The sequence below is a fragment of the Bos javanicus genome, chromosome 5 (assembly GCF_032452875.1).
Source record: "Bos javanicus breed banteng chromosome 5, ARS-OSU_banteng_1.0, whole genome shotgun sequence".
In the NCBI taxonomy this organism is placed as follows: domain Eukaryota; kingdom Metazoa; phylum Chordata; class Mammalia; order Artiodactyla; family Bovidae; genus Bos; species Bos javanicus.
This window is the reverse complement of record NC_083872.1, coordinates 109,118,638-109,131,223: the sequence shown is the minus strand read 5'-3', so window position 1 is coordinate 109,131,223 and position 12,586 is coordinate 109,118,638. Positions and strand designations below refer to the sequence as shown.

The following is a 12,586-nucleotide window of genomic DNA, read 5'->3' as shown; positions in this document are numbered from 1 at the left end:
AGCCCAGTCCCACACGACCACGTGTCCTGTGATGCCCGTTGGCAGAGGACATCTCTGTCTTTGGCTGGCCAGAGGGACCCACCCAAGGTAGAAGGACTCCCTAGGGCCACTTCTGAATTCTATCTGCTTTGTTAAAAGAAATTAAACTTGCCCGGATAGAGTAAGCTCATCTCCCTTTGTCTCACAAATCATTCAAAGCCAAGTTCTTACTGAGTATGAGCCTGGGAGATGTGTGCCAGTGTTCATCTCAGTTGGAGGGAGAGGCGATTAGACCTGTGTCTTTCTGAGAGTGAAGCTGCATGACCACTCTACCGGGCTCCCACAGCACCACCGCTGTTAGTGCAGTCTAGCTAGTTTCCCTGCCCTGAGTTGGATGTAATTGTGTCTGAATCCTCAGGATTCCAGGCACCCCCTATCAAGCAGGGAACACTGAATATCATTGGTGGGGTTCAAGGCACACAGGCAAGTTTAAACTGGTTCTATGAAGAGAGGCGCACATTTCACGGCAGTGCAGGGTCTCAGTCTGCCCCCAGAAACTGGGAGAAAAGGGCTTCTGAATTGTTGAAAACAGTTTAGCAGTCACAATGCCCACAGTGTGCAGAGCATCTCTGAGAGGTTCCAGAACTCCTCCTCCTGGTTGGGGGCGGGGGTGGACACCTCTACTGGCTCTGGTTCTTCCCAGCCTGGCAGCCTGGCATCCCTCCCTCCCCGAACAGCCTCTTAGACTGTTTTCAGGGCAGCCAAATCCACTTGATTATTTGCAAAACTCTAGGCGCGATGGTATTCTCAAGCCCGACAACAAGCATTTTCTGCCCAAACGCTGGAGTGCAGTGCTAGGCTCTGGCAAATCAGTTCTCACGTGGAAGTAAGAGATCCTACAAAGAATGACATTTCCTGGGTTTTTTTTTTTTAATACAAATAATGGACTTGACTGCCAGAATGAAGACAGATCAAATATGGTGTGTTTGCCTGTAGGGCAGGCTGCACGAAAACCTGCCCCTTGACAGCTCGGACGCTGGCAAAGTCGTGTTGGCTGCTGGCTGATAAAAGGGCATCTTTAAGGTAAAAGGAGATCTACTGCTGATTGGTTGGCACTTGAGAAGTGGCATTTCTAAATACACATCACATGACCAGCAGAGCGTTCTGTCAGGAGTGAAGAGGCTGGCTATGCGTTTGTCTGATGGACTATATGATATAACGAGGGAAGATCAACATGAGAAGTAAAACACAATAGAATGCTGTGATGCTGCACAATTCAATAAAAATGTTTTCCTCTTTGAAGACCAGGCCTGAGTTTTCTCTTTAGCCCTAGAAATTGAACGTGTACCCTCCCGCTCCCTCGGGGACACGGGCAGGACACGCACGGGGCGGGAGAAGCCCTACAAGAGGACGCTTGTGTCAGGTCGGCCGTAGCCCCGCTGGGCTGTGTGCCAGCGCTTCCCACTGTGGAGGACAAATGATCGGTGACACTTCTCTTGGGCTGGTGAGCAGAGAGAGGCTCATGGGCTTTGTTTCTCAGGCAAGACCTGGAAGAAATCAAGGTCCTCACTCCTCCCGGTGTGCGTGTGACTGCACGTCCCTGGAAGGCGGATGCTCCCCGCCCCGCCCGCCCCGGCACGTACCCAGTAGAGGACGTCGGTCCAGCCCTCCATGGTGATGCACTGGAACACAGTCAGCATGGCGAAGGCGAAGTTGTCGAAATTGGTGATGCCGTGCTTGGGTCCATCCCAGCCTGGTTTGCACACCGTGCCATTCTGGCACTGCCGCCCGTGGCCTGTCTCCAGGGCACAGGGCGAGGGGTCGTCTTCTGCTGGGACATCTCAAGTGACCAGGGGAAGAGATAAGGAGGCAGGGGTGGGGGAAAGGGATGGGCAGAGAAAGAAGAGAGAAGTTAGAACATCAGTGGGTGGGATGGCAAAGGACCCAGCAGCAACAGTGCAGAGCACAGTCACAGCAGCGCCCCATACACAAGCGAACACACGCAGCACTAGGTGTCATCCAGGCTGTCGTCAATCCAGAAGCTCAGTGCTTTCAGCTGAGTGTTGTAAAACTGTATTTAACCTGTACTGACTTCAAAGACAGAGGCGAGGCTGCCCGTCAAATGGCCAAGAAAGACACGACTATGAGGCTACCACTCTGACCAAAAGCATCCTGGAACGCAGAGGGGAGGCCTTAACTTCTGTTTTTCGTGCTCAAGTATCTGCAGACATTTCTGTGGGAATGCCAGAGTTTAGGGTGAGGGCATTGTGGGTTTTTTCAAAAAATTATTGGGTAGACCAGAAAGATCGCTCAGGTTTTCCAGTAGGATATTATGGAAATTTTTGGCCAACCCAACAATTTTTATTAGGGTATAGTTGCTTTACACTGCTATGTTAATTTCTGCTGTTCAGCAAAGTGAATGAGCTATGTTGCTACTGCTAAGTCGCTTCAGTCGTATCCGACTCTGTGCGACCCCATAGACAGCAGCCCACCAGGCTTCCCCGTCCCTGGGATTCTCCAGGCAAGAACACTGGAGTGGGCTGCCATTTCCTTCTCCAGTCAGCCATAGGTATACATACATACCTTTTTGGGATTCCTTCCCATAAACATCACCACAGAGCACTAAGTTCTCATTAGTTATCTATTATATACATAGTAGTAATAGTGTACATGTCAATCATTCCCAATTTCCCAATTCATCCCACCTGCCCAGTATGTTTTTAAAAAATTTTATTTATTTTTAATTGAAGGATAATTGCTTTAAAATATTGTATTGTTTTCTGCCATATATCAAGATGAATCAGCCATAGGCATACGTATGTCCCCTCCCTCTTGAACCTCCCTCCCACCGGCCACCCCATACCACCACTCTAAGTTGTCATAGCCCCAGTTTGAGCTCCCTGTGTCACACAGCAAATTCCCACAGGCCATCTATTTTACATATGCTAGTCTCATGCATTGGAGAAGGAAATGGCAACCCACTCCAGTGTTCTTGCCTAGAGAATCCCAGGGACGGGGAAGCCTGGTGGGCTGCTGTCTATGGGGTCGCACAGAGTCGGACACGACTGAAGCGACTTAGCAGCAGCAGTGTCTATGTTTACATGCTACTCTCTCCATTTGTCCTGCCCTCTCCTTCCTCCCCTGTATCCACAAGTCTGTCTCTATGTCGGCATTTCCACAGCTGCCCTGCAAATAGGTTCATTGGAGCCATCTTTATAGATCCCATATAGATATATGTTAATATATGATATTTGTCTTCCTCTTTCTGACTTCACTCTGTAGAATTAGCTCTAGGTTCATCCACCTCATTAGAACTGACTCAAGTGCATTCCATTTTATGGTTGAATAATATTCCATTGTATAAATGTACCACAGCTGCTTTATTTATTCATCTGTTGATGGACATCTAGATTTCTTCCATGATCTAGCTATCGTAAATAGTGCAGCAATGAACTTTGGGGTACATGTGTCTTTTTCAATTATAATTTTTTCAGGATCCCTCAGTATGGGGGATGGGATGGGAAGGTTCTTTCATGTAATTGGCCAGAGATCCTGCCCAGTGACACTTTCTGACTCTCCACAGGTCCATGTAGCATGTAACATGCTGCTTCACCAGGGATGCAGGTCACTCTACAGCAGAGGATGCCTTCTTGATGAAGGATGGAGAACAAATTCTGAAGGCAAAAAGTAACCCCTACAGAGCATTATGCTTCCCTGGTGGCTCAGATGGTAAAGCGTCTGCCTGCAGTGAGGGAGACCCGGGTTTGATCCCTGGTTTGGGAAGATCCCCTGGAGAAGGAAATGGCAACCCACTCCAGTACTCTTGCCTGGAAAATTTCATGGACTGAGGAGCCTGGTAGGCTATAGTCCATGGGGTCGAAAAGAGTCGGACACGACTGAGTGACTTCACTTTCACTTTCACAGAGCATTATCCCAGCCCCAGGGAACACCACCACTGCAGTATTTTTCGTGGTCATGACACGTGGAATCTTGCCTCCTGCCCTTTTCTCCTGTGTCTTCAGGAGAGAAAAACCGCCTGGACCTCTACTCAGGACAGAGTGGCCATGGGGGATGGGAAGAATGCTCCCCAGTATGGAGCCCTCTTGGCGTTTCCAGGAAACAGCTTACCATGTCCCATGGCTGCAGGCTGTGCTCAGGCTAATTCCATGCTCTAGGAAGAGGTGCCAGGAAATCAGTGAGTTAGGCTATTTTTCATGCAGAGGTCATTGGTGGATTGAACTAGACTTGGCTGAGCTGAGAATTTCCATTTTGGTAAAATACTGAGAGTCTTGGTCCCAGTTGCAAGAGGTAATGGCGTGGAATTTGCAGAACTCTGAGAAATTAAGGTTATCGTCTTGGGCTTGTAGAAAGAAACAGGGATAGACAGAACGGACCTTTGTTCTAGCAAACAACTCAAATGGCAGCGAGGATGTGCCCCCAGAGAGAAAGTTTGCTCATCGTCCTTCATTCGGAGACTCCAGGCCACCAGGGTCCTCTCTGGTTTCTGGCAAATCCAAGTAATTGGGGGCGAGGACTTCCATGTCGAGGCTATTGGCTGCTGGGCTGCTTCTCAGGCTGTGGCTTCATATTACAGCTTTTCACTCCCCAGAGGATGACAGCAGAGGAATACTAATCCTAAGTCTTCACTGAGGGTGACCCTTTGGGGTGTGAATTGAGCTGTGCGGTTGGAGACACACGCTGGCCTGTGTCGTCTTGGCTTTTTGCCTTTCTCTCTCTTTTCAACAGCTTCATTGAAACATAATTTACATGCCGGACAAGTCATCAGTGAGCATGGACAGCTCAGTTATTTTTAGTAAATTTATAGAGCCATCCAGCCATTACCACAACCCATTTGGAAATGCTTCCACCACCCCAAATTTCCGAGCCCCGTCTGCAGTCAGCCCCCGGCAGTCACACCTGCCGTCTGTCTACGGATCTGCCTGCCTTGCAATTTCCTGTAGAAGGAATCACACTAGGTGGCTTTGGGTCCATATTTTTTCATGAGGCATCATTGTTTCATGGTCTGTTCCTTTCCACGGATGTACAGGTCACTGTGGGTTTATCTGCTTGCCCACTGATGGACAGCTGGCTGGCCAGCTTCCACAGGCTGGGGTCGCTGTGAGCAGAGCAGCTTCCTGGCTTGTTCCAGGCCTGGTGCTCCAGGTCAGGTGTGTGTGCAACGACCCAGGGGATCCCTGGTCCCTGAATCATATAGGGGACGACAGTCTGCACCATTTCCTACCCTGGGGTCTGGCCCCCAGGAGACCCCCTTCATGGAAAGGAACTTCGGTCTGTTTTGGTGACTTCTGAACTTTTGAAGTCTTTGCAAATTTGGATGTCAGGTTAAGTAATGGGAGGCTGTAAGAGGGTGGAACCTGAAAAGTGAGCCTCAGACCTAAGGAATACATAAGAAAGTGGATGACAAGCACCTAGAAATTGAGAGTAAGTGGACTGGAAACCCAGGAACCAAACAGATCGTAAATTTTATTGGGTCCACTGGTCTAGTGATGGCTTTCTGGGAGATAACGTGTTCAGTCACTGTGACAAAAGGGCTGGGAAGATGAAAGATAAGACAAAAGAGCAGGTGAACACCACAGGCGGAAACTTGGGTTTCTTTTTCTCGGGTCTTGCTCTCTAGTGCAGTAAAGATGCTGCTAATCTTTGCACTAGGACCCCTGATCTGACAGCTTTCCTTGCATTCCAATTCCTCAGAACTGAAATGAGGAAAAGGTGAAGGCTGCTAGAGTGGGTTCCGAGTGTCCTCAAGGGAGGAGCACGGCTCTCGGGGCTTTATAAATGGATGCTGGAAAGAAAACAGCATCCAGGGGACGCAATCTCATTAAGAAAGAAAACAGCGTCCAGGCGATGCAATCTCATTAATAAACGAGAGAGGACCAATCTCATTAATAAATGATTAATAAATAAATCAGAAGGTTGGTCTGCAGGATCAAGTGCCTCTCTGCTATCCTGAATCGGTCTTGAACAATAATAAAAAAAAAAGATTCGAGAACAATTAAGGAGCAATAACAATCTGGTAAAAATAGGTGTCTATAAAAAGCGCTAAAGGGAACACTTGGAAAATGTGAACACACACAGATCAGCAGGGCCTGGCAACGTGCCCTGGAGGGTGAGGGGAAATTAATCTAAACATGAAGATGTGTTGGGTTTTCTGCAGAGCCGTGAATTCCCAGAGAGGAAGGTGGGAGCGTGAGGTTGGAGAAAGAGCTGAAGCCATGTGGGCTCCCCACTTCAAAGCAGAAGTGAGAGAGGAGGGGTCATTCTGGAAAGTTCCAAATTAAGTCTGTGGCACAAGAATAGAGCTGACGATGAGAGAGATTTTGGAAGTGTGGTTAACACCATCAGGAGCAGGGACTCTGGGAGAACGCCATCAAGGGGCTCCAGGGAGAAATGACCAAAGACAAAACCAGTTACTTTCTGAGGCTCCAAATCTGAGGAGTGAATAGAGAGAAAGTGATTTCATGTCTGGGTTTCGGCCAACCAGCTCTCTTCCAGTCTCAGGGGTAATTATTGCGCTTGGGAGAGCGATTCAGAGTGACCTGGCTCGAGCGCCACTAAACAGATGGGACAACCAGAGACAAAAAGGATGGACATATGGTGATGTGTCTGTTGAGGAACAAGGAAGGCGCCTTGCAGATGCCTCCAGAATCAGGGAACGCGTGTCTCCAAAGGCTGCGTCTTCAGGGACTGGAAGGGGCAGCCCAGGGGCGGAACAGCAGTCCACCGGCAGCCCAGAGCTTTCTGGTGTGGATTCGACACCCAAGGTTTCCTCACGTCTACACGCTCACAAAGCTGTCTCAAGTGTAAAAAAATCACTGGATGTAAAATCCCTTAAGAAAACCAAGACAGGGTCTTCCCTGGTGGTCCAGTGGCTAAGACTCTCAGCTCCCAAGCAGGGGGCCCAGGTTCATTCCCTGGCCAGGGAACTAGATCCCACATGCTGCAACTAAGACCTGGCTCAGTCAAATAAATAAATACTTTAAATAAATAAATAAATACTTAAAAAAAAAAAAGAAAACCAAGATAAGGACACTCAGGCACTTTAGCATAATCTCAATTTGCAGAGAAATTCAGGAATTCAACCCAAAGTCTAAAATTAAAAAAAGACACCCCTTCCAAAGGTGATGCCAGTGTCTCCAAAGCAAAGGGGGACTGGGGTCAGAGGTTGCCGGCTTGGGCCCTCCCCCCTCGGGGGTCAGAGGTTGCAGGCTTGGGCCCTCCCCCCTCGGGGGTCAAAGGTTGCGGGCTTGGGCCCTCCCCCCTCTGGCTGTGCTGAGTGTGTCTGGGTTCCCGTATGTGTCCCTCCTTGTCAGCGCTGGTCACCGAGTGGGTGGAAGGAGCCCCCACCACTGTGGGATGAGGGTCCCTGGACCAGCCCAGGATTAGGTGCAGGGCACTGGGTGAATTGGCTCTGCAGCCAGTGTCCTGGGCGCCCTCCCCAATGGGGGGCTGGCTCCACGCACAATGAGGTCCCCTTCCTGTGTGGCTGGCAGGGCTCTTCCCTTGGGAGCATGTCCCTGGGGTCTGTCCTTGGGCTCCCTGGCTGACTGTATTTCTGCAGTGGGGACTGATTCTCTTCTGAACCTGATGGCAGGGGAGATAAAACATTAGATAAATAATCTGGGCATTTTCTGGGAGGAAGCAGGCACATTTCCTGGTCTGTTTACCCTCAGGGATGGACAGCAGTGTGTTTCCAGACTGGCCATCCACTGGCCAGGCCAGTCCTGCCGTCCCCTGAGAACAGAGGGTCCACTGGAGGGCTCGTCAGGCCTACGGCCGTCCCATCCAGCACAGAGGAGCCCCGTGGGCTGGGCCAACACACCCACCATTTACTGGCCATTTGAGACCACTGACGGCCTGACCACAAAGTCAGAGGCTTCCAGGCGGTGCTGGCGCAGCCCCACAGGATCTTGCCACCTGCGGGAAACCAGCCTTGGCTGCTCCCCATCGTTCGGGGCAGAAGCCTCCTCGAGGTGGGGCTGTGTATGAGTGTCTCAGCTCAGGGAGCACAGCCACGTGGGATCGGGTTGCTCAATGGGAATCTAACCATGCTCCTGCCCCCTTGGTGCTCAGGTGAGCCCAATCATGGCCCATCGCCCAGTTGATGGGGTCTTCTAAACCTGACATCCCTACGCCGGCCTGAGAAGTCTGGGTCAGACAGGTCATGACCATTTTAATATGATGGCATGAACGTTGTATGTCCTACACTCGCTCTCAGGCAGGTCTTAGGATGAGCCCTAAGGAAGCTGCACAGTCAGTGTAAATGTATTGGTTCAGGGCAGCTACAGATGGAGCCCCCAAAAAAGAAGGCTTTGAATTAAAGGGGGAGAACATTCCTCACTGTGATATTGGGTATTTCTTTAAGCAAGGCTGAAAATCTCAGAATTTTAGCTAAAGTCAAGACCCAATTCCTTCCATTTTAAAAGAGCTTTTTTTTTTTTTAAATGACAGTTTATTTTATATAATTATGACCCAAGAAATGCTCTCTACAGTGAAAAAACGGTCTCCTCTTAGACTCACCATCAAGAAAGTTAAAACAATTGTGTGAATCTCTGACACAGTTTGGGGGTTTTGTTTCAACGGTGGCAGGTACAAAGACCCAGTTGATCTATTAAGTCAAACTAGACCACATAGCGGAGAAGGCAATGGCACCCCACTCCAGCACTCTTGCCTGGAAAATCCCAGGGACGGGGCAGCCTCATGGGCTGCTGTCTATGGGGTCACACAGAGTCGGACATGACTGAAGCGACTTAGCAAGACCACATAGATCAGGGGTCCAAGCCGAACCAGACCACACAGATCAGGGGTCCAAGCTGACCAGACCACACAGGTCAGGTGGTCTGCTTTGGTTTCTGAATAATTCATGTCACTCTCTCCACTGAATGTCTCCTCCACACCCCAGGACAAGGGGCTTGGGTTTAGTTTACTGCCTGGGTCGAAGGGAGTGAGAAGTGATGGACATGGAGTGGACAGAGGGTCCTTCAAGGCTTCAGAGGATGTTCCCCTTTCTTCTCCAAGACGCCAAAAAACTAAGACTAAAGATCTTGTTTGAAAAAAGTCACATATATTGAACACGGCTCACTCCTTTGCGGAGTATATTGTTTTAAATAAGCTTTTTGTGCTAAACTACTTTGTCTGTTTAAAAGCCTTGTCAATTTCTATTTAAAATTTTTTTTTTTAAGTCCAGCTGAGATGTTAGGAGCTAAAGACCACAGTCTGTGGGGTGTCTGTCCAGCCCAAACTCAAGTCCTACCAGGGGGGAACTCAGTGAGCAGAATGGCTCGTTAAATGCACTGGCTTAGGGGAGGGACGTGGAGAGCCACACCTCCCGGAGGAAAGGAGTTTTGTCACAGGCCGTCTTCCTCACCTGGACTGGGGGCCCCCGGACGGGAGGCAGAAACACTGAGGCAGAGGAGCCAGGCCACCCTAGAGGTGAGAAGGACGCACGGCTGTGAGCCTACTGGCTGAGCGGGGCTTCCTCCCAGGGGCACCGTTGATGATAAGCCACACGAGGGGACACAGAGTCACCAGCTAAGCTCTGATTCTTAACAAATTCAGCGTTGGCTAAGCACCTTGTTTAGAGAGTGCTTATCAGTGCCAGACAGGGCTTCCCTGGTGGCTCAGATGGATAAGAATCTGCCTGCAATGCAGGAGACATGGGTTCGATCCCAGGGTCGGAAAGATGCCTTGGAAAAGGAAATGGTTATTCACTCCAGTGTTCTTGCCTGGAGAATTCCACGGATAGAGGAGCCTGGCGGGCTTCAGTCCATGGGTTCTCAAAGAATTGGACACGACTGAAGTGACTCACACACACACACACACACACACACAGCAGAGCTGGACAAAGCTTATGTTTAGCTATTTTAACAAAGACTCATTTTAGTAAACACAGACGTTAGACCCTAGAGATAAAATAAAATTCCTGCCTCTCTTGGCAGAGGAAATGCGGATGCCGGAAGGCAAGGCTCCCCAGCGGCCGGGAAGGATGGCTCCTGCCTTACCTGCAATGCCCTCCTGGTTGTAGCAGGTCTTATGCATCTTGCCCATGAAGAGCTCCAGGCCGATGATGGCATAGATGATGATGACGAACAGCACGAGCAGGGCGATGTGCAGCAGGGGCACCATGGCCTTGATGATGGAATTCAAGACCACCTGGAGACCTGCAACGACAAAGCTCCTGCTGTCAACCCCGCTGCCCGCAGCTCAGGCCATTTGCTCAGCCTCACCTCCCGTGAGAGTCTCGCCGCCCAGTTTCAGGTGAGGAAACCGAGGCTCCAGGTTGCACAGTCAGAGTGACACCTGGATGGGGTGCGGGAGTGGATCCAGGTGGGCCTGACTACAAACCTCCCCGGGAGCCATGTCCAAAGGGCGGGACGGGCAGACCCTGTCCTTCTAAGGGCCTCTCAGCTGGGGAGGAGGAGAGTGATCCTAGTGACAGAGGTGGAGTTGTCTTGGCGCATTTCAGCGTGGTTAGAGGGGGAGTTCTGGTTTGCATGCGTCACCTCAACAAATGGGTTCTGAAGTCCCCTGATCCTTCCAGGGAAAAAAGAGTAAGTAAAAAGCTTCTTTCACAACAGGTCTTGTCAGCGCCCAGGGGTTTCAGGCCTATGCTGCTGTCTTACAGGAAGAAGGACCCCTTGCTTATAAGCTGAACCGTAAAATCATCCCCGAATATTCCTCGTTCAGAGAAGAGGCTGCACATGTTCATTTGTAAATGTGGTTGCCGGCAAGCCCCCCAGACCTCCTCCAGGTGCCAGGAGGCCTTCTGTCAACAGGGGGACACCATCTCCACATCCAGGACAGAAGTGGGGGAAGGGCTGGCTCCCTGCCTCTTGTCCAGGCTGTTTGTGTGGAGGGTCACACAGATGCTAGGACCCCCACCTCTGAGTCATCCCCCACAGGGCACTTAGTCTCAGACCCATCCACCAGCCAGGAATAAACTTCCTCCTCTCCTGCACTGGGGGTGTCACCCCTCTGCCCCCACTGCCCTTGGCGCTGGTGCCCGAAGGCTGGGCACTCCCTCCCTGTGCCCTGAGGGGGTCCCTGAGGCTTCATGACCTGGAGAAGAGGGGTTCACAAGTCTAATTGGGAGGACTCACCCCAGCCATTAGCGAGCTGGGGAGAGGAAGCAAAGCAAGAGAAAAGCCAGAATAATTTCACCTGCGAATTAATGAGAGGGCTTCGCAGCCTTCCCGTAGAACATGATGTTTTCTGATCCAAGGGATTCTGTTAATTAGCAGATTGTACACACTGCGGCCAGGTGTGCAGAGCCTCGGAGGAAGCTGACAGCCGAGCTGCACGCTGGCTTTCAGGGTGACTGCTGGGGGCATCCCTAGAGGAGGCTGTCCAGGCCACGAAGGGAACGTGGCAGAGAAGAGGGGGACACAGGATGGGGAGGGTCCTCCTGCCTTCCAAGGCCCCTCCCTCTCTGGACTCCTGATCCAACAGTGCTTCTTTCAGACTCAGACCTGCCATCTTTCCTCCCGCCCCATCGTCTGCACTGTTCGCTCAGCCTGGACGCTTTTCCGTAACTCCCTCAGCTTATCCTTCTGCTCTCGGCCCAAGGCCCACCCCCTTTCTTCTAGGTCTTGTTGGAAACCACTCCTTTCCTTCAGAGCTGAGTCTCCATTTGCATTGTTCATTAAGTGGCTTTTAAACATTGATACCCGCCTCCCATGTTGGGCTGAGTTTTGTGAACATGGGGACTTGTGGACTCTCCTGGCCCTTTATCGCTGAGACTTTGCTCGATGCTGAGCACATGTGGCCTGAGACAGCCAAGTGCAGGCTGCTGCTGCCATCACCAAGCTCTAGGGGCTTTGCTGTCACCGAGTCTGGCACAGGGAGCTCTTCAAATGGACAGGCGAGCCCCCAGGGCCTGCAGGCCTGGCTGTGAAGATGCCCAGAGGAAGTCATGCCTGTGTTTCCGGCCACCATCGGAGCTATAGAATTCCTGACCGATGCTTTGCTCCCACCCATCCCTGTCAGAGTGGTGGGCACCTCCTTCCCCAAGCACCAAGATCAGACCTGGGCCTCCAACCATACCAAGTCCTGCCAGTTCGCTTTTGCAGGACTTTAGAAAGTGTAAGTAACTGTTACTACATAAATAATCCATGTTCATCATGAAGGAGATGGGAAATGCTTATTATAGAGAAATGAGAAAACACGAGGAAGGGGGATTAAAAAAGAACTCATCCGTGGTCCCACCCCGGGAGGGAGGCACTCCCAGCCTCTTGGAGTGCATTACTGGACACTGTGGCCGCTGGGTCGGTCACTCAGCTCGCTGTCTCCACGTCGCAGCTGGGATGCTCGTTCCAAAGCACAAGCGCACAGTGTCCAGTCTTCTGATGCGCTGCCACCCACGTTCTCCAGGTGATGGCCCCTGACTCCGGCCCACAACGCACTCTCCAGCTGCAGCCTCCCCATGTCTGCAAGTGTCCTTCCCCCCGTGGATGCTGCTCCCTGCCTGATGCACAGTCCCAGCCGCCTGTCCTCTCATCTGTGCCCCTCGGCATGTAGCAGGGACTCAGTGCACAGGCTGCTATGAGAAGTCATGCCGTTCATTCACATATCTTCCAGAGACACCGAGGGG

General features: G+C 51.1%; 1 protein-coding gene across 15 annotated transcripts in view; it reads right to left on the bottom strand.

The window, feature by feature from the left end:
* The window catches only part of CACNA1C (calcium voltage-gated channel subunit alpha1 C), a 459,914-nt gene that overhangs the window by 114,825 nt on the left and 332,503 nt on the right, over positions 1-12,586 (bottom strand). For 14 of the 15 annotated variants that reach the window (XM_061418379.1, XM_061418380.1, XM_061418378.1 and 11 more), the window contains exons 6-7: positions 9,999-10,157; positions 1,623-1,819 (exon numbers count right to left, since the gene is read on the bottom strand). In XM_061418379.1, the coding sequence (XP_061274363.1) occupies positions 1,623-1,819; positions 9,999-10,157 (356 nt within the window). The remainder of the gene's footprint in view (positions 1-1,622; positions 1,820-9,998; positions 10,158-12,586) is intronic. The other variant, XM_061418382.1, reaches the window with a different exon arrangement.